Source organism: Mobula birostris, chromosome 25 (genome assembly GCF_030028105.1).
Source record: "Mobula birostris isolate sMobBir1 chromosome 25, sMobBir1.hap1, whole genome shotgun sequence".
Taxonomy (NCBI): domain Eukaryota; kingdom Metazoa; phylum Chordata; class Chondrichthyes; order Myliobatiformes; family Myliobatidae; genus Mobula; species Mobula birostris.
In genome coordinates, this window is record NC_092394.1 from 60,275,537 (window position 1) to 60,298,204 (window position 22,668).

Here is a 22,668-nt window from a genome sequence, read left to right on the forward strand (position 1 = left end):
AGTGCATTCCAGGCACCCATCTCAGTCTCTTTTGAAATTACCCCCTCTCATCTTTAAATGCATGTCCCCTGGTATTCGACATTTCAACCTTGGAAAAAAGATACTATCTGGCCTGAGATACTATCTGGTACCTAAGCCTCTCATAATCTTATAAGTCTCTATCAGATTTCCCTTAACCTCCACTGCTCCAGAGAAAACAAGTCACATTTGTCAAACCTATCCTAGCACATCCTCAAATCCAGAGAGCACCCTGGTAAACTTTGTCTGCACCCTCTCCAAAGCCTCAACATTTGTGCAAAAAACATTTCAGTAGTGTTTTAAAAAGTGAGCAGATTGAGAAGGGGCGGTCATTTCTTCGGCAGTTTGAATGGGGCACGACTGCGCAAGCGCATGAAAGTTGGCCTGTGAGACAGTGGGAGAGTTTAAAAAGCAGATTAACACAGCGGGCAACTGAGTAGTGGGAGACAGAGTAGGCAGGCTTTGGCTCGAGAGGCTTCGGCGAGCAGAGGCTGAGGACAAGCTTGCTCCCAGTGAGGTAAGGCCTCTGCACAGGCGCATGACCTCAGAGCACAGAAGGCTTAAAAAGAACACCAACATATCCAGCGGGCAGCGGAGTGAGAGGGTGCAGAGTGATAGGACTTTGGCTCAACAGGCTTAAGCAGAAACAGGAAGAGGCTTCCCGCGACCACTGAGTCTCATAGTAAAGGGGTAAGTTACAGGTTTATTTATTTAGTAATAACAGTAACATTAGAGGTATGCATCTAGGATTAGTGTTGTGCTTGGAGTGCCAGATGTGGGGACCCTGGGAGACTCCCAGCCTCCCCAAGGATTACATCTGCACCAGGTGCATTGAGATGAGGCTCCTTAAGGACCGTGTTAGGGATCTGGAGCTGCAACTTGATGATCTTCAGCTAATTAGGGAAAGTGAGGAGGTGATGGATAATACCTATAGAGAGATAGTGGACAGCACCTCTGTGACAGTCCCCCTCAGAAATCGATATATCATGTAGGGCTCTCAGTATACTAGATGGACTGTTAACTTCTCGCTTATTATCAAAATGGCTTCTCTGAAGTGTTATATTAAAATGGCTTCTCGCAATGTTAACTGCTGAGCAAGGGGTTCTCTGTAACTGCAATCTTTGGGTTATACAGTGTGATACTAGAAATTGTATTCATTTGTTTGCCAATGGAAGTCACGTTCTGTATCTTGTATATGTGTGCTGAGTTGAGGAGCGCAGGCTTTTTTCGGGAGGCGAGCAGAGAGGACGGACGTGTGAGGAACAGACAGTGGTTCCCGGGTGGCGGACACCGGACCTCGGGGGTTTGGAGGGTGGCCGGAGTCTCGGAAGGACGTTGTGGATGGAATCAGAGGCATGACCTCCAACGTAAACAACTACAATAAAAGGCGCCACATAAGTAACTTATCAGTCTTGTGCACGTAATATTTTAAGTTACTTATGTGGCGCCTTTTCTTGTAGTTGTTTCTACTAACCCATCACCAAATATTTGCTATATAGTTCTTTACTTGCACTTTGCATATTGTTTCATACTTGTGTCGTGGCTGATCATTGGGCGACTCACACCTTATCCGCACCAAAGCAATCGCACTGTTTGGCGGGGTTGACGGCTATTCACCCTAGGCAATGGGGGGGGGGGGGGTCAGTGGGGCAAAGACCCTTACAATTGTTTTAGATACTGTTGGAGAGGTTGACCTGACAGGGGAAGACAACCGTGAACAGGATTCTGGCACTCTGCCCAGTGCCGTGATCAAGAGAGCAAGGAGAAATGCAGTAGTTATAGGGGATTCCATAGTGAGGGGAACAGACAAGAGATTCTGTGAGCCGGACAAGGATACCCGGATGGTGTGTTGCCTCCCTAGTTCCAGGGTACGGGATGTCTCAGATCGGGTCCAGAGTATTCTGAGGAGAGAGGGCGAGCAGCCAGAAGTCTTGGTACATGTTGGTACCAATGACATAGATAGAAAAAGAGAGGAGGTTCTGAAGGAAGATTACTGGGAGCTAGGAAGAAAATTGAAAAGCTGGATCTCCAGAGTAATAATCTCAGGATTACTGCCTGAGCCACGTGCTAATGAAGGTAAGAACAGCAGAATTAAGCAGATGAATGTGCGGCTAAGTAAGTGGTGCAGGGAGCAGGGATCTATTCGTGGATCACTGGGATCTATTTTGGGGGAGGTATGACATATACAAAAATGATGGGTTACACCTGAACTCAAAGGGTACTAATATCGTGGCGGAATTGTTTAATATAGCTGTTAGGGAGGGTTCAAACTAAGTCGGCGGGGGGAGGAAACCAGGGTGTTCGGGTCGAGGAAGAGGAAAATAGAAATAAGTCAAAGATACTGTGCAGCAAAGATGGCAAGAAGGACAGGCAGGTGAATAGACACAATAATTTGCTGTGCGATAGAAATATAGCAAAATCGGTAACAGATACTAATCTAAATGTACTGTACTTAAGTGCACGCAGCATTAGAAATATAGTGGATGACCCTGTTGTACAGCTACAGGTTAAAAGATATGACATTGTGGCCATCACCGAGTTATGGCTAAATGATGGATGTGATTGGGAGCTGAATGTCCAAGGATACACAGTGTATAGGAAAGATAGGAAGGTAGGTAAAGGGGGTGGCATGGCCCTGATGGTAAGTAACGATATCAAATCACTAGAAAGAAAGGACAGAGGATCAGAGGAGGTGCAATCCTTATGGGTCCAGTTAAGAAATGGCAAGGGTAAAAAGACACTCATAGCAGTTATATACAGGCCTTCAAATAGTAGCCGGGATGTGGACTACAAGTTACAGCTGGAAATAGAAAAAGCGTGTCAGAAGGAAAATGTCAAGATAATTATGGGGGATTTTAATATGAAAGTGGATTGGGAAAGTCAGGAAGGTACTGGATCTCAGGAGAGGGAGTTTGTAGAATGCCTACGGGATGGCTTTTCGGAGCAGCTCGTCCATAAGCCCACCAGGGGATCGGCTGTTTTGGATTGGGTGCTGTGTAATGAACCTGAGGCGATTAGGGAGCTGGAGGTAATGGAACCCCTTGGAAGTAGTGATCATAATATCATTGAGTTCAGTTTCAAATCTGAAAAGGAGAAGCTGACATCAGGTGTATCGATATTTCGGTGCAACAAAGGAAATTACAGTGGTATGAGAGAGGAGCTGGCCCAAGTCGATTGGAAAAGTAAGCTAGATGGAGGGACGGTAGAGCAGAATTGGATGAAATTCCTACAAGAAATAAGGAGAGTGCAGGAAAAATATATTCCAAGAAAAAAGAAAATCATGAATGGAAAAATGGCACAAATGTGGCTAACGAGAGAGGTTAAGGCTAAGATAAAAGCAAAAGAGACGGCGTACAAGGAAGCAAAAATTAGTGGGAAAACTGAGGATTGGGCAACTTTTAAAAATTTACAGAAGGAAACTAAGAAAATCATTAGGAAAGAAAAGATGAATTATGAAAGGAAGTTGGCAATTAATATAAAAAAGAATACTAAGAGTTTTTTTAAATATATGAAGAGTAAAACAGTGATATAGGACCGATTGAAAATGATGCTGGAGAAATTATAATGGGTAACAAAAAGATGGCAAAGGAGCTAAATGAGTATTTTGCATCAGTCTTCACAGTGGAAGACATTAGCAACATACTTGATAGCCAGAGGTCTCAGGGAACAGAATTAGGTACAATCAAGATTACTAGAGAGAAAGTGCTTGGGAAGCCAAATAGACCAAGAATAGATAAGTCTCCCAGACCGGATGAGGTGCACCCACGGGTTCTGAAGGAGGTGGCTTTGGAGATTGTGGAGGCATTAGAAATGATCTTCCAGGAATCAATAGACTCTGGAATGGATCTGGAGGACTAGAAGGTCGCAACTGTAGTTCATAGTCATAGTCATACTCATACTTTATTGATCCCAGGGAAAATTGGTTTTCGTTACAGTTGCACCATAAATAATTAAACAGTAATAAAATCATAAATAATTAAATAGTAATATGTAAATTACGCCAGGAAATAAGTCCAGGACCAGCCTATTGGCTCAGGGTATCTGACCCTCCAAGGGAGGAGTTGTAAAGTTTGATGGCCACAGGGAGGAATGACTTCCTATGAGGCTCTGTGTTGCATCTCGGTGGAATGAGTCTCTGGCTGAATGTACTCCTGTACCCAACCAGTACATTATGTAGTGGATGGGAGACATTGTCCAAGATGGCATGGAACTTGGACAGCATCCTCTTTTCAGACACCACCGTCAGAGAGTCCAGTTCTATCCCTACAACATCACTGGCCTTACGAATGAGTTTGTTGATTCTGTTGGTGTCTGCTACCCTCGGCCTGCTGCCCCAGCACACAGCAGCAAACATGATCGCACTGGCTACCACAGACTCGTAGAACATCCTCAGCATCATCCGGCAGATGTTAAAAGACCTCAGTCTCCTCAGGAAATAGAGATGGCTCTGACCCTTCTTGTAGACAGCCTCAGTGTTCTTTGACCAGTCCAGTTTATTGTCAATTCGTATCCCCAGGTATTTGTAATCCTCCACCATGTCTACACTGACCCCCTGGATGGAAACAGGGGTCACCGGTACCTTAGCTCTCCTCAGGTCTACCACCAGCTCCTTAGTCTTTTTTACATTAAGCTGCAGATAATTCTGTTCACACCATGTAACAAAGTTTCCTACTGTAGCCCTGTACTCAGCCTCATCTCCCCTGCTGATGCATCCAACTATGGCAGAGTCATCAGAAAACTTCTGAAGATGACAAGACTCTGTGCAGTAGTTGAAGTCCGAGGTGTAAATGGTGAAGAGAAAGGGAGACAAGACAGTGCCCTGTGGAGCCACAGTGCTGTTGATCACTCTGTCGGACACACAGTGTTGCAAGCACACGTACTGTGGTCTGCCAGTCAGGTAGTCAAGAATCCATGACACCAGGGAAGCATCCACTTGCATCGCTGTCAGCTTCTCCCCCGGCAGAGCAGCGCGGATGGTGTTGAACGCACTGGAGAAGTTCCGCTGTTTAAGAAAGGAGGGAGGCAGCAAAAAGAAAATTACAGACCTATTAGTCTGACATCGGTAGTTGGAAAGTTATTGGAGTTGATCCTCAAGGACGAGGTTATGAAATACCTCGAGGTACATGACAAGATAGGCCCAAGCCAGCATGGTTTCATGAAGGGAAGATCCTGCCTCACCAACCTATTGGAATTTTTTGAGGTAATCTCGAATAAGATTGACAAGGGAGAAGCTGTGGATGTTGTGTATTTGGATTTTCAAAAGGCCTTCGATAAGGTGCCGCATAAGAGGCTGCTTAATACGAGGAGAGCCCATGGAATTACAGGAAAGATATTGGAATGGGTGGAGCATTGGCTGATAGGCAGAAAGCAAAGGGTGGGAATAAAGGGATCCTATTCTGATTGGTTGCCGGTTACTAGTGGTGTTCCGCAGGGGTCGGTGTTGGGGCCGCTTCTTTTTACAATGTATATTGATGATTTAGATTATGGATTGTGGCTATGTTTGCAGATGACACCAAGATAGGTAGAGGAGTAGGAAGTGTTGCAGAGAGACTTGATCTGTTTAGGAGAGTGGGCAAAGAAATGGCAAATGAGATACAATGTTGAGAAATGTACGGTTGTACATTTTGGAAGAAGAAATAATCGGTTAGATTATTATTTAGATGGGGAGAAAATTCAAAAATCGGAAGTGCAAAGGGACTTGGGGGTCCTTGTGCAGGATACCCTAAAGGTTAACCACCAGGTTGGATCGGCAGTAAGGAAAGCAAATGCTATGCTAGCATTCATTTCAAGAGGAATAGGGTATAAGAGTAAGGAGGTGTTGATGAGGCTCTATGGGGCACTGGTGAGACCTCATTTGGAATACTGTGTGCAGTTTTGGGTCCCCTATCTTAGAAGGGATGCTCTGATGTTAAAGAGAGTTCAGAGAAGGTTTACGAGGATGATTCCTGGAATGCAGGGGCTAACATATGAGGAGCGTTTGTCTTGGACCGTATTCATTAGATTATAGAAGAATGAGAGGGGATCTCATAGAAACATTTTGAATGTTGAAAGAGTTGGACAGAGTAGATGTGGAAAGGTTGTTTCCCTTGGTGGGTGAGTCCAGGACAAAAGGCCAAAGTCTTAGAATTAGAGGGTACCCATTTAAAACAGAGATGAGGAGAATTTTTTTTAGCTAGAGGGTCATGGATTTACGGAATTCGTGGCCACATACAGCTGTGGAGGTCCGATCATTGAGGGTGTTTAAGGAGGAGATTGATAGATATCTAATTAGTCAGGGTATCAAGGGATATGGGGAAAAAGCCAGAAATTGGAACTGGATGGGAGAATAGTTTAGCTCATGGTGGAGTGACAGAGCAGACTCGATGGGCTGAATGGCCTACTTCTGCTCCTTTGTCTTGTTGTGATCTTGTTGTTAGCCATCATTCAAAATTCATGGTGATAAGTTCTTAAGTAAGTTCATGATGTTTCCTTTTTCTATTTCTTTTCCAGGCAGTCACTGGCAAGACCAACATCTATTGCCCATTCCTCATTCTTCTTGAGCAGGGCTCTGAACACTTCCTCTGATGAAGTTGCTCCCAGTGTTGTGGGGAGGAAGTTTCCAGATTTAGATGTGGGGATGATGAAGGAACAGCTATATTTTTTACAAGTCAGAATGGTGTATGACAGAGAGGAACTTGCAGGCGGTGGCATTTTATGTCCTTGGTGATAGGGATGCAGCAAGAGAAGCCCAGACAGGTGAATGTAGTGCACTTAGTAGGTGGTACACAATGCAGCCTCAATTTAACAGTGAAGGGAGTTATTTTTTATACTTTGAATAGGGTGTTATCAAGCGAATGCTTCTCAGGTACAGTAATGGCGCTATATACTTGGTCATTTTGCTCCTTGAAGACAAAGGAAGTCACTCTCAACTCACTGCTGGGATCTAGCTCTTGGATCAAGGCTGATATGAAGCTAGATGTACTTGGACTTGGTGAAACCCAAACTGAGCAATGAGCAACTGATTACTCTTGAATCATTATTGATGGAGTTGAAAATTCAACTGATTAAAACAGACGTCATTCTTTGAAGAGAGTCAAACCAACACAATCAACTTATGCAAGGCTTCAAACTCCCACTGACGCTGAGGCGCACAAACTGAATGAACACACATACACAGTGAAGGTGGAACTTTTGAACAGCATTTTATAAACGGGCCTTCCTCAGCTGCCAACAGGCAAGTGTTGTGTTGTTCACTCACTCCAAGTAATTCAGATTTAAAAGCTAGTGGTTTATCAGAGATCAGCAGTCAGACAACAGTAAAGTAGATACACAAGGAACATTAGTGCTTCTGCATTGGTCTGTGAATTGCACAGGGACAGAGTGAATTGCCAGGAAGGCAAGGGACCATCTTGACATATGCATGTGGGAGATCTGAAATGTAGTTCCTTTCTTAAGTGTACTGTGTACAATTAATTCTAATAATTCTATTATATTATGCTTCAGGTTTGATCTTTACGTTAACATGCATATTTAACTTAGAAATACGGCATTCAAGAGAAATTTTTAGAACTTCACACAGATTTCTAATGGAAAGCTTGAACCACAAGATTTGTGACATTTCCCTCAAGAGAGGAAACAAAAGCAGCAGGAAAGCAGCAGATGAGTCATCAATTTATTGGAAGCCCATTAGGGTTGGAAGCTCTTCAGCACAATCTAAGACAGTGAACAGCAGAGGAAAAGTACCTGAGGACTTCAACTATAATAGTGTTCTGCTATTGTAGCAACAAGACCCCAAGTATTAAGCAGAAAAATGAAATGGCCTAAACTTCACTGTAGAAAGGGAAGAAGATTGTACATACTGAAACATAATGCTTGGAGTCTCCAGTCTCTAGAGGAGAGTAAGCAGATATCTTACAGAAAGCATCATTGCAATGGCACAGCAGCACGGTGAGCTACTCGGAATATGTTATTTTGCAAGTGCTGGGTTTTTCTCCTCATATTAGAAACTTTGGACCATGCCACAGATATTAAAAGCATTCTAGGAATAAGCTGAATGAACACTAAGAGGAACAAAAACAGGAAAAGTTAAAAACTCTCAGTAATGCAGGCATCATTCATAGAGAGAGAAAGAGCCAATGCTTCAGATCAATGGGAAAGTGAGACAAGCTGGTTTTAAGTTGCAGAGAAGGAAATGGTGGAATGAGCACAGGCAATGACCATGTTAGGGTGGAGATGTAGGTAATGCAACACAAAGTGCTGGAGGGACTCAGGTCAGCCAGCATCTATGAATGGAAATGAACAGCCAATGTTTCAGGCCGAGACCTGTCCCGATGAAGGGTGTCGGCCCAAAATGTTGACTTTGTTCCCCTCCATATATGCTGCCTGGCCTGATGAGCTCCCCCAGCATTTTGTGTATTGCTCTGGATTTCCAGCATCTGCAGAATCACTTGTGCTGATAACAATTACTTTTTGTGCCAGCAGTCAGGCATAAAAGAAGCAAATGAATATTTTGGAATAGTCTGGTCAAAAGAAAAGTTTGGAAACACTCAGCACTTCGGGTAGAATCCATGGGGATAGAAAAGCCCAGTTAATGTTATGTGGATGAGTGACCTTGTGTCAGAGGCAGCCAGCTCTAATACAAGCAGCAAAGGTCGAATTCAACTGATGTGTGCCCAGGTAAGATGTGGTACTGCTCCTTGGCTTTACATTGAGCATCACTGTAACAGGGCAGGAAGGCACAGACAGAGAGGTCAGAGTGCAGTGAGGTGGAGATTTAATGTGACTGGCAGCTAGAAGCTTTGGTCATCAGGGTCACATGCTCTGCAAAGTAGTCACCTGACCTGCATTTAGTTTTTCTACCAGAGAGGAGCCCACAACATGAGCAACAAATGCAATGGACTACAAGTGACTTCCTGCTTTATTTGGAAAGACAAGTTTGGGAAGGGAAGAGGTCAATGGGCATTGTCCGCCATCAGTACATGAGGTGCTGCCTCAAGAAGGCAACATTCATCAAAGATCCCCATCGTCTGGGCCATGACACTTTCTCACAACTGTCATCCGACAGGAGGTACAGAATTCTTAAGTCCAACACCACAAGCTACTTCCTTTCAACTATTCAGTTCTTGAACCAGCTGGACAAAACCCTAATCACTACATACAGTTTTACAACACTACAACCACTTTGTACGCAAATAACTTTGTTTCTTTTCTGTTCTATTTTCTTTCCTGTAGAACAATTGCGTATAATTTGTTTTCCTTGTGAATGCTGCTTATCCGATGCTATGTGCTTGTGACGCTCAAATAGCATTCACCAAAGTTGCTCATATGTAAGTGTTGGAGCTGTAAACCTTTAACACCAGTATGATGCCAAGTCACAGGCCAGTCTTCCACTGAACTGAATATCAAAGTATTTCATTGCACCTGTACATAAATGTACCTATGCATACGACAATAAACTTGCCTTTGATGATTCTATGCTAGAGATGGATGCATGAATCCGGGAGTTGTGAATGAAATGGTTCCTTTGGAAATTGAAAGGGAAGGGACACGGAATTTTTTGGGAATTGGTGGAAATTATGGAGGTTGATTGGAGTACTGCGCAGATGCAAAAGCAATGTTCCTGTGCAGGTCCAACAGACAGCTTGAAAAAGCAACAAGTTTTTCAACGGGAGTCATTGATTGGAGTATTGCGCAGATGCAACAGGTAAGTACCTGCGCAGGGCTGACGAAGATTTTTGACAGGACACCCAGTCTCTATAAAAGAGAGGTAGCGCCTTGTGGGAGCAGTCATCGTTGGAGTAGTCTGAGGCAGAGTAGTAGGGCTTTGGCTCAACAAGGCTTCAATGAGACAGAGGCAAGGTAAGTTCATTCCTTATTTCTGATTCAACTCTTGAGGGAATAGGGAGTATGTCTGCAGAGCCACCGTTCTGTTCTGGGTGTCAGATATGGGATTTCCAGGAGACTTCCAGTCTCCCCGATGGCCACATCTGCACCAGGTGTATCGAAATGCAGCTCCTTAGAGACTGTATTAGGGAACTGGAGCTGCAACACGATGACCTTCGGCTTGTTAGGGAAAGTGAAGCAGCTACGGGAAGGTAGTCACCCCCAAGGCCACAGGATAGAGATAAATGGGTGACTGTCAGGAGAGGGAAGGGAGAATGTTAGATAGTGGAGAGCACCCCTGCAGCCGTCCCCTTCAACGATAAGTTCTTCATTTTGACTACTGCTGGGGGGGAGGGGGGTGTGGAATGACCTACCTGGGGGAAGCAACAGTGGCTGTGCCTCTGGCACTGAGTCTGGCCCTGTGGCTCAGAAGGGTTGAAAACTGAAGAGGACAGCAGCAGTAACACGGCACTCCATAGTTAGGGAGACAATAGGCGATTCTGTGGATACATAAAGGAAACACGGATGGCAGTTTGCCTCCCAAGGGCCAGGGCCCGCAATGTTTCTGGATGCATCCAGAATATCCTGAAGAGGCAGGGTGAACAGCTAGAAGTTGTGGTACATATTGGCACCAAGGATATAGGTAGAAAAAGGGAGGAGGTCCTGAAAACACAATACAGGGAGTTAGGAAAGAAGCTGAGAAGCAGGACCTCAAGGGTAGTAAGCTCAGGATTGCTGCCTGTGCCATGCAACAGTGAAGATAGGAATAGAATGAGGAAGCAGATGAATGTGTGGTTGAAGAATTGGAGCAGGTGATAGGGATTCAGATTTCTGGATAATTGGGACCTCTTCTGGGCCAGGTGTGACCAGTACAAAAAGGGCAGATTGCACTTGAATCCAAGGGGGACCAATATTCTTGCGGGCAGATTTACTAGAACTTTTGGGAGTGATTTAAACTAATATGGTGGGCAGAGGGATGGGAACCAATATGAGAGAGCTAAGGATGAGCCAGCAGGTTTACAGGTAGATGATGGGTGTAACATGAATGTAAGGAAGGAGAAGCCAGTGACTGGGTATGAATGCAGAAAAAGCAAAGAGTTAAATTGTAGCACAGAGGCAAAATTCAAAAGGGCAAAGAATGCAGGATTGAAGATGCTGTATTTAAATGCGTGTAGCATTCAGAATAAGGTGGACGAACTCATGGCACAGTTAGAGATTGGTCAGTATGACATTGTGGGCATCACTGAGTCGTGGCTAGAAGAAGGCCATAGTGGGAGCTTAACATGAAAGGATATACTTTGTATTGAGTAAGCGATGGTGTGGCCCTGTTGGTAAAAGACAGAATTACATCTTTAGAAAGAGGCGACATAGGGTCAGAGAATCTTGAATCTTTGTGGGTGGAGATAAGAAATTGCAAGGGTGAAAAAAACATTATGGGAATCATATATAAGCCTCCAAATATTCAAGATATGGGGTTAAGATTGTAAAGGGAGCTGGAAAAGGCATGTCACAAGGGTAATGACACAATTGCAATGGGGGACTTCAATATGCAAAATCAGTTTGGGGTCAGATCGCAAGAGAGGGAATTTGTAGAAAGCCTACGAAATGGCTTATTAGAGAAGCTTGTGCTTGAGACTACTTGGGGAAAGGCTATCTTAGATTGGATGTTGTGTAACAACCCAGATCTTGGTAGGGAGCTTAACATAAAGAGACCCTTAAGAAGCAGTTATCATCACATGATTGAATTCATACTGCAAATTGAGGTAGAAATCACATGTATCAGTATCACAATGGAATAAAGGGAATTACAAAGGCATGAGTGGGGAGCTTGCCTAGGTGGATTGGAGGAGGATACTGGCAGGGATGAGGGCAGAGCAGAGATGGCTGAAGTTTCTGGGAATAGTTCACAAGGCACAGGATAGATAAGTCTCCCAGAGGAAGAAGTTCTCGAATGGCAGGGATAGGCAATGATGGCTGACAAAAGTAATCAAGGACTACTTAAAAGCGAAGCATAGAAGGTAGCAAAGGTGAGTGGGAAGTTGGATGATTGGGAAGCTTTTAAAACTCAACTAAAAAAGCTATAAGAAGGGAAAAGATGAAATATGAGGGCAAACTAGCCAATAATATAAAGCAGAATACCAAAGATTTTTCCAGTTATATAAAGAGTAAAAGGGAGGTGAGAGTTGATATTGGACCACAGAAAAATGATGCTGGTGAGGTAGTAATGGCAGATGAACTTAATGGGTACTTTGCATCTCTCTCCACTGTGGAAGACACCAACAGTGTTCCAGAGGTCTGTGAGTGTGAGGAAGCAGGAGTGAGTGCCATTGCTATTACAAATGAAAAAGTGCCAGGCAAACTGAAAGGTCTGAAGGTGGATAAGTCACTTGGACCAGGTGGACTACATCCCAGAGTCCTGAGAGAGGTTGCTGAAGAGATAATGGATGCATTGGTCATGATCTTTCAAAAATCACTTGATTCTGGCATGGTCCCACAGACTGGAGGATTGCAAATGTCACTCCACTATTTAAGAAGGGAGGAAGGCAAAAGAAAGGAAATTATAGTCCAGTTAGCCTAACCTCAATGGTTGGGAAAGTATTGGAGTCCATTACTAAGGACGAGGTTTCAAGGTACTTGGAGAATAATTATAAAATAGGTCAAAGTCAGCATGGTTTATGTAAAGGGAAGTCTTGCCTGACAAATCTATTAGAGTTATCTGAGGAGGTAACAATCAGGGTGAACAAAGGAGAGGCAGTGGATGTCATTTACTTGGATTTTCAGAAGGCAATTGATAAGGTGCCACACATGAGGCTGCTTAACAAGATAAAATCCTCTGGCGTTACAAGAAAGATACTAGTATGTGTAGCAGAATGGCTGGCAGGCAGGAGGCAGCGAGTGGAAATAAAAGGGGGCCTTTTCTTGTTGGCTGCTGGTGACTAGTGGTGTTCCTCAGGGGCCAGTATTGGGACTGCTATTTTTCACATTGCTTGTCATTGATTTAGACAATGGAATTGATGGCTTTGTGGCCAAGTTTACAGATGATACGAAGATAGGTAGATGGTGGGTGGTGCTGAGAAAGAAACATGGTTGTGGCAGGACTGAGACAAACTGAAGGAATGGGCAAAAAAGTGGCTGATGGAATACAGTGTTGGGAAATGTATGATAATGCATTTTGGTAAAAGGTATAATAGTGCAGACTATTACCTAAATGGGGAGAAAATTCAAACATCAGAGGTGCAAAGGGACTTAGGTGTCCTCATGCAAGACTCCCAGATTAATTTACAGGTTGATCTGTAGTAAAGAACGCAAATGCAATGTTGGCATTTATTTCAAGGGGAATAGAATATAAAAGCAAAGAGAAAATGTTGAGCTAGTCAGGCCACACTTGGGAATATTGTCAACAGTTTTGACCCTGTATCTCAGAAAGGATGTGTTGTATTTGGAGAGAGTTCAGGTGCTTCATGAGGATGATTCCAGGAATGAAGGGGTTAACATATGAACAGCATTTGGGCAGCTCTGGAATTTAGAAAAATGCTGGGGGGGGGGGAGGAGGTGGGGTCGGTGTGGATCTCATTGAAACCTACCGTATGTTGAAAGGACTAGATAGGGTGGATGTGGAGAGGATGTTTCCTGAGGTGGAGGTATCTAGAACTCGAGGGCACAGCCTTAAAATTGAGGATGTCCCTTCAGAACAGAGGTAAGGATGAATTTTTATAGTCAGAGAGTAGTGAATGTGTGGAATGCTCTGCCACAGACTGTGGTGGAGGCCAAATCCATGGGTATATTTAGGACGGAAGTTGGTCATTTTCTGATTGGTTAAAGCATCAAAAGATATGGCAAGAAGGCAGGTGTTTGGGGTTGAGTGGGATCTGGGATCAGCCGTAATGGAATGGTGGATCAGACTTGATGGAGTGAATGGCCTCATTCTGCTCCTAAGCCTTGTGTCTTATGATCTGTTGAGGTTGGCTGGTGGGGAGGAAGCTGAGGATATGGGAAGTCTATCCTTGTTCTGGCAGGAGGAAAGGCGAAAACTGCAGGAATCAGAGGGCTGAGTGTCCTACCAATCACAGTAGTAGAGGGAAAACCATGACACAAAGGTTGGGGGTGTTGTGGATAGTACGGAGGGCTGTCAGAGGTTACAGCGGGACATCGATAGGATGCAAAACTGAGCTGAGAAATGGCAGATGGAGTTCAACCCAGATAAGTTTGAAGTGGTTCATTTTGGTAGGTCAAATATGATGGCAGAATATAGTACTAATGGTAAGACTCTTGGCAGTGTGGAGGATCAGGGGGATCTTAGTGTCCGAGTCCATAGGACACTCAAGGCTGCTGTGCAGATTGACTCTGTTGTTAAGAAGGCATTGGCCTTCATCAATCATGGGACTGAGCTTAGGAGCAGAGAGGTAATGTTACAGTTATATTGGACCCCGGTCAGACGCCACTTGGAGTAGTGTGCTCAGTTCTGGTCACCTCACTACAGGAAGGATGTGGAAACCATAGAAAGGGTGCAGGGGAGATTTACAAGGATGTTGCCTGGATTGGGGAGCATGCCTTATGAGAATAGGTTGAGTGAACTCGGCCTTTTCTCCTTGGAGCGATGGAGGATGAGAGGTGACCTGATCGAGGTGTATAAGATGATGAGAGGCATTGATTGTGTGGATAGTCAGAGGCTTTCTCCCAGGGCTGAAATGACTAGCATGAGAGGGCACAGTTTTAAGGTGCTTGGAAGTAGGTACAGAGGGGATGTCATCGGCTAAGTTTTTTTTACACAGAGAGTGGTGAGTGTGTGGAATGGGCTGCCGGCGACGGTGGTGGAGGTGGATACGATAGGGTCTTTTAAGACAGTGGTCCCCAACCACCGGGCCGCAAAGCATGTGCTACCGGGCTGCGAGGAAACGATATGAGTTAGCTGCACCTTTCCTTATTCCCTGTCATGCACTGTTGAACTTGAACATAGAGTTGCCAACTGTCCTGTATTTGCCGGGATAGCCCGTATATTGGGCTAAATTGATTTATCCCGTATTTCCCCCGCTAAGGTGGAGCGTTCCTATGAAACCTTTCGTGTCGAAATGGCGTGAACCTAACAAATCATACCAAGTAACACATAAAACTGAAAATAAATAACACTAACATATAGTAAAAGCAGGAATGATATGATAAATACACAGCCTATATAAAGTAGAAATAATGTATGTACAGTATAGTCAGAAAGATGAAGGCCAAACCCATTTGTGGGGGAAAAAAAATCGGTACATACGCGCACGCGCACATCATGCATGCGCACACAGGTGCCCGCGCAAGGCTTCATGGTCACGGTAGTCTTTCCTGGGGTAAAGTGTCCCAGGATTTGACTGCTACTTTTGTCCCTTATTTGGGAGTGAGAAAGTTGTCAACCCTAACTGCAAAAGACATGTTGAGGTGAGTTTAACCCTACTCGAACACCCGCCCCCCCCCCCACCCCCACCCCCAGTCGGCTGGTCCGCAAGAATATTGTCAATATTAAACAGGTCCGCGTTGCAAAAAAGGTTGGGGACTCCTGTTTTAAGAGACTCCTGGACAGGTGCATGGAGCTTAGAAAAATAGAGAACTATGGGTAACCCAAGGTAATTTCTCAGGTATGGACATGTTCGGCACAGCTTTGTGGGCCGAAGGGCCTGTATTGTGCTGTAGGTTTTCTATGTATCTATAATTATGGAAAAAGGATGGGGCCCCTATTGGTATGAAATGTCTCATCAGAGCAAACGCTGTGGAGACATCGAGAAACTGGAGAATGGAAACAGTGTGGGAGGAGCTGTAGTTGACTCAGCTGTGGGAATCTGTGGACTTTTAATGGATATTGGTTTCATCAAAAATAGAAAATGTTGGAACCATCACCAGGCCAGACAGCATTGTAAAGGCTAGTGCTGGAACATGCTGTTCTTTTCCAGGCACAGGGGATGCATCTTATTTCAAGCATTGTTCGAAAAAAATAACATTTGTGCATGTATCAGCAGTTTTGCCTCTCTTTGTGGCACATCACCTGGGTCTGAGAGGGTGTGAAAGCAGTTTGTGGCCTGATGCGAGCACTGCTGGTTAAACCAGACTGCTAAGTGCAAAGGAGATGTTTCTCTTCCCTCAGCATCTCCCCTTGTGACAGTGGCACAATCACTTACTAACAAATAAAATGAAAACCACACATTTGAAAAAGATACTTTGATATTCACTTCACTGGAACACTGGCTTGTGACTTGGCCTCATACTGGTGTGAAAGGTTTAGAGCTCCAACACATACATATGAACAACTTTGGTGAATGCTATTTGAGAGTTCACAACTCATTATGAAGGAGCACATCTGGGTAATTTATAAGCATAGGCTGTGAAAACCACAGATCTTTTCTTTTTTTTGAGGTGACAAGACTATAATGAAGTGATCTCAACAGCTCTAGTGGAGAAGTGTCACTTTTGTCAGTCTGCTATATTCTATTGACAGACTCTAAATAACTCATGGTCAGCAAAATGATATTAATCAAATTTAAACTTTTTTTTAAGGAAGAGTTTCTTCAAGCTGAACCAGTGACTCAGGTAACCTGCATCTTCAGAGATGGGATTACACTGATCAGGGAGGTTAAACCACATTCTGCTGATAAGATTGCAGGAAGCTGTTGCTGTTGACATATCAGTTTTCACACAGACCTTCCCGGCTGTTGCCTATTTGCATCTGCTTTTTCAGATTGCAGATCAAGTTCTCCTTTCCTTCAAATTGGTACTGTTTCCAAGTATTACTGGGAAATCAGAAACATTTTCAAATGCTTGCAGTAATTTCAATAAAGCTATTTATTTGTTTACAAATGCAGTAGCACAATTTTATTCCATTCAAGGGTTGTCATTACTGTGCAGAACCTGGTTTTGACAGTTTACGCTTGAGACTGGGAAAGTAAGGAATTATGACCCGTTTCAAATTTACTGATAACAAACAAAGGACCTCTTTTCCGTAGTACTAACATAAACACGTATGCAAAAATAATGAGCAAGCTTCAAATTGCAACATGCGAGTATGCAAGTTGTAACGTTTGTGCCCTGTGGTTTCCTATAGAGTGACAACATGCAGAGCGTGCAGTGTAACACATGGGAAACACTGAGAGCTCTAAAAGCTATGCCTATTTTATTAAATGCTCTTAAAGATTAGCTTTATTTGTCATATGTACATCAAAGCATATGTCTTTTACATAAAATGTGTCCTTTATATCAAATCAAATTAGCGAGGATCATGTCGGGCAGCCCACAAATGTCGCCACGTTTCCAGCACCAGCCAAGCTTCCCCACAAATCACTATTGGAAAGTGGGAGGAAACTGGAGCACCCGGTGGAAATGCCCACGTCACGAGGAGAACATGAAAACCATTTATAGACAGCGGTGGGTCCGGAAGCAATGCACTAATACTAACGACTGTGGTGCCATGCCGCCCCAATGATACCAATGCACTGTCAAACAGTTCTCTCACACTTATCACAGAAACGACACCACAGAGACATATTGCATAACGCTTGCTTTGTTCCAGATTATTCTCCCTTCTCTTCCAGAGTTGGCTAAGCCAGACTTAAGTTATGCTGAGGCACACTATTCTGTACGAGTGCATCCTGCCACTGAGTGCACAATTGATCTGTAGCTTGGAATACATCCTGTGAGTCTAAGGCACCAGACCTTTTGCTATGTATACTGATCTCTCAGCTCCTCTATCTGAGGCTGGATGAAAATGTGAAGCAATTTTGATGCCATTTCATTTCACAAACTGAAATGACTGAAGTGATTGAAGTTATGGACCACTTTCTGATACATTCTCCCTAGGAAGACCAAGATGGGGTCATGGGTCAGAATCAGAACCAGGCCAAGAGACTAGCTTTTTCTACACTGCTCAGTTCCATTTGTGTAGATGGCTTTGGACTCGACTTTGACTTTCCAGCAGTGCTAAAACTGGAGAGTGTTCAAAGGAGGTTCACGAAAATGATTCCACGATTGAATAGTTTATCATATGAAGAGCGTTTGATTGCTCTGGTCTTGTATTCACAGGAATTCAGAATAATGAGTGGTGTTCTCACTGAATGGTGAAAGGCCTTGATAGAGTGGATGTGGACAGGATGCTTCCTATAGTGGCAGAGTCTAAGATCAGAGGACACAGACTCAGAATACAGGGGCGCCCTTTGAGAATGGAGATGAAGAGGAATTCCTTTAGTCCAAGAATGGTAAATCTGTGGAATTCGTTGCCACAGGCAGCTGTGGAGGCCAAGTCGTTATGTATATTTAAGGCAGAGGTTGATAGATTCTTGATTGGTCAGGGCATGAAAAGATATGGGGAGAAGGCAGGAGATTGGGGCTGAGAGGAGAATTGGATCAGCCATGATCAAATGGCAGAGCAGTCTCAATGGGCCAAAAGGTCTAATTTTGCTCCTATATCTTATCATCTCATGGTGACAGTCCCATTGTGAGGTCTGGCAGTAATCCAGCATAATATTGGACCATGCTAGAGAAAGAATGGCATTTGTTAATATTGTCTATTTTCTAGCTTTGAAAATGGCCTTGCCCTTCTCCAGGTAGTCTCCCAAAGCCATTTCTTTCTACACAGCTATATTTACTCTTCTGCACACAAAAACTAGTGAATGCTTCCTCAAGGATTCTTGCTCAGGTAAATGTAAAGAGTTTTATCTGCTTCAGGTACTACTATGACCACAGTGGTTATTCAATCAGACTGTGAAGCTTTGGCCCTCACACTGTGTCACTTGGTTTGTTCACTTCCTCCTCTACTTAATCTTTCAGTGCTCTGGGTCTACAGCCACTTGCCTTGATGTTTGGCCTCATGTCTATGTGGGTTTTGTACATATGAACACATCTACATTTGTCCTCAAACCTGTTTGCCCATTCCTTCAATCCATTTTTAATTCTCTGACCTATTCATTATACTCCTATAATGAGAGGGACATAGAGAACAAGCATGTGAGTGAGTGAGTGTGTGCATGCAGGCCAACATGGGAGCACAAATCAATGACAGCAAGGAAGTGTATAAGAGGATAAATGCGAAAAAGCTTTGCAATCTATGACATGAGGCACAGCATATTCACAGTGTCATCAGGCTGCTTGGTTACTGCTGAAGCTGTCACATCACACTGCCAAAGCCCTCAATAAACTGTACCTCATTCTGTCGCCTTTGATAATCCCTAACAATAGGAACCATCAAAATCCTGCTCTGAAATTAGTATACCATATGTCTCACACTTACCTTTGATCAGTGTAGTTACCCTAAGTTTCAGATATTTCTGTCTAGCATATTCACTTCACAGCCACCAGCCACAAGTTGTGTAGTCTAAATAATGAACAATGTTTTATACCAGAAATTTTCTTTCTACAGAATCTGGGTATAAACTAGAAGATTGACAATTTCAAGACACAAACATCAACACATAACATTTGCACGAACACTCAGTTCCCATCACCCCAGTGGGCTTACAACCTGTATTAGTTACCTGCTTCTGTGTTGATGTGGCCATTTGCATTTGGCAGAACTTCATGGCTTGCTCTAAAGCCACATCTTCATCAACCTGGCAAAGAAAAAAAGATGATAAAATAAACATGAGAAACCACAACATCTTACAGGAATTCTCAAGCATCAAATTAATGTCCTTGGTACTAACAGTACAGGGGTAAAGGGGTGGGTGGTGGGGGGGCATTGTGAATGCCATTACAGTGAAGTCACAATTACCACTGGTTCAGTTACAACTGAAACGTCGTGCCCAGACTTTAGGGAAGCTATGAAGACTTCAGAGAAGGTGCAGAAAAGATTTTAAAAAGTGATTACAGATATGAGGGACTTTTTTTTTGCAGAAAAACCGGACAAACAGGCTTTGTTCTCTTTGGTACATATAAGGAGATCTGATATGGGCTTTTAAAATTATAACACAAACAAATAGACTTAGATAAAGAGAAATTGTTTTGCAGAACAATCTGGAACAAGAGGACACTGAGTGAAGTGCTTGGCAAAGGAACTGAAAGAGACTTGAGGATTTTTAGAATTTTATACAGCAAGTGGTTGGCTGCCAGGTATAATAATGGAAGCAAACAGTAGTGCTCGATTACAGAATTAGTAGCTGCAAGAAACTAATAAGTAGCTGCAAGAAAAGAATCTGCAACACTTTAGGATAGAGTGAGATTATTTGAATAGGTCATACATTGAACCAATGGACCAAATGGCCCAATACTGTACTGTGATCCTGTAATTTAGGTTAAGTTCCCGATAAGAACACAAATGTTTTTAATCTACTAAAAATGATGAGACCCAACAAGCTGTTTCTGCTTCCTCATGTACCTCAACCACTTCTTGCAATGGAACAGCACAATGGATTTGTGTAATGCTCTAATAAAAAATCCTCTTTTCAGATGAAGTCCCGGGAACAATTTGGATGGGGCAAATTTTTAATTGACTCATCAAATAGTAAATCCTTCAGTCAGATAACCTGGAGGCGCTAAAAAAAACCCATAGAAACCATAGAAAAACTACAGCACAGAAACAGGCCTTTTGGCCCTTCTTGGCTGCGCCGAACCATTTTCTGCCTAGTCCCACTGACCTGCACACGGACCATATCCCTCCATACACCTCCCATCCATGTATCTGTCCAATTTATTCTTAAATGTTAAAAAAGAACCCGCATTTACCACCTCATCTGGCAGCTCATTCCACACTCCCACCACTCTCTGTGTGAAGAAGCCCCACCTAATGTTCCCTTTAAACTTTTCCCCCCTCACCCTTAACCCATGTCCTCTGGTTTTTTTCTCCCCTTGCCTCAGTGGAAAAAGCCTGCTTACATTCACTCGATCTATACCCATCACAATTTTATATACCTCTATCAAATCTCCCCTCATTCTTCTACGCTCCAGGGAATAAAGTCTAACCTATTCAACCTTTCTCTGTAACTGAGTTTCTCAAGTCCCGGCAACATCCTTGTAAACCTTCTCTGCACTCTTTCAACCTTATTTATATCCTTCCTGTAACTTGGTGACCAAAAGTGAACGCAATACTCCAGATTCGGCCTCACCAATGCCTTATACAACTTTATCATAACGTTCCAGCTCTTATACTCAATAGTTTGATTAATAAAGGCCAATGTACCAAAAGCTCTCTTTACGACCCTATCTACCTATAACGCCACTTTTAGGGAATTTTGTATCTGTATTCCCAGATTCCTCTGTTCTACTGCACTCCTCAGTGCCTTACCATTAACCCTGTATGTTCTACCTTGGTTTGTCCTTCCAACGTGCAATACCTCACACTTGTCTGTATTAAACTCCATCTGCCATTTTTCAGCCCATTTTTCCAGCTGGTCCAAGTCCCTCTGCAGGCTCTGAAAACCTTCCTCACTGCTCACTACACCTCCAATCTTTGTATCATCAGCAAATTTGCTGATCCAATTTACCACATTATCATCCAGATCACTGATATAGATGACAAATAACAATGGACCCAGCACTGATCCCTGTGGCACACCACTAGTCACAGGCCTCCACTCAGAGAAGCAATTCTCTACTACCACTCTTTGGCTTCCTCCATTTAGCCAATGTCTAATCTAATTTACCACCTCTCCACGTATACCTAGCCACTGAATCTTCCTAACTAACCTCCCATGCGGGACCTTGTCAAAGGCCTAACTGAAGTCCATGTAGACAATATCCACTGCCTTCCCTTCATCCACTTCCCTGGTAACTTCCTCGAAAAACTCCAACAGATTGGTCAAACATGACCTACCACGCAAAAAGCCATGTTGACTCTCCCTAATAAGTCCCTGTCTATCCAAATGCTTGTAGATTCTGTCTCTTAGTACTCCCTCCAATAATTTACCTACTACCAACATTAAATCTACCGGCCTATAATTTCCCGGATTACTTTTCCATCCTTTTTTAAACAACGGAACAAAATGATCCACTCTCCAATCCTCCGGCACCTCACCTGTAGACAGCGACATTTTAAATATTTCTGCCATTTCAACGCTAATCTCCTTCAAGGTCCGAGGGAACACCCTGTCAGGTCCTGGGGATTTATCCACTTTAATTTTCCTCAAGACAGCAAGCATCTCCTCCTTTTCAATCTGTATAGTTTCCATGATCTCACTACTTGTTTCCCTTAATTCCATAGACTTCATGCCAGTTTCCTTAGTAAATACAGACGCAAAAAACCTATTTAAGATCTCCCCCATTTCCTTTGGTTCCGCACATAGCTGACCACTCTGATCTCCAAGAGGACCAATTTTATCCCTTACAATCCTTTTGCTCTTAATATACCTGTAAAAATTCTTTGGATTATCCTTCACTTTGACTGCCAAGGCAACCTCATGTCTCCTTTTAGCCCTCCTGATTTCTTAAGTATTTTCTTGCACTTCTTATACTCCTCAAGCACCTTATTTACTCCCTGTTTCCTACATGTCATACAACGCTCTCTTCTTCTTTATCAAGAGTTGCAATATCCCTTGAGATCCAAGGTTCCTTATTCCTATTCATTTTGCCTTTAATCCTGACAGGAACTACAACCTCTGCACTCTCAAAATTTCTCCTTTGAAGGCTTCCCACTTACCGATCACGTCCTTGCCAGAGAACAACCTGTCCCAATCCACGCTTTTTAGATCCTTTCTCATTTCTTCAAATTTGGCCTTCTTCCAGTTCAGAACCTCAACCCTAGGACCAGATCTATCCTTGTCCATAATCAAGTTGAAACTAATGGTGTTATGATCACTGGAACCAAAGTGCTCCCCTACACACACTTCCGTCACTTGT

General features: G+C 43.4%; 1 protein-coding gene across 2 annotated transcripts in view; it reads right to left on the reverse strand.

The window, feature by feature from the left end:
• Nucleotides 1-22,668, reverse strand: part of cabin1 (calcineurin binding protein 1) — a 667,425-nt gene that overhangs the window by 107,608 nt on the left and 537,149 nt on the right. For both annotated transcript variants that reach the window (XM_072243543.1, XM_072243541.1), the window contains exon 32: nt 19,374-19,448. In XM_072243543.1, the coding sequence (XP_072099644.1) occupies nt 19,374-19,448 (75 nt within the window). The remainder of the gene's footprint in view (nt 1-19,373; nt 19,449-22,668) is intronic.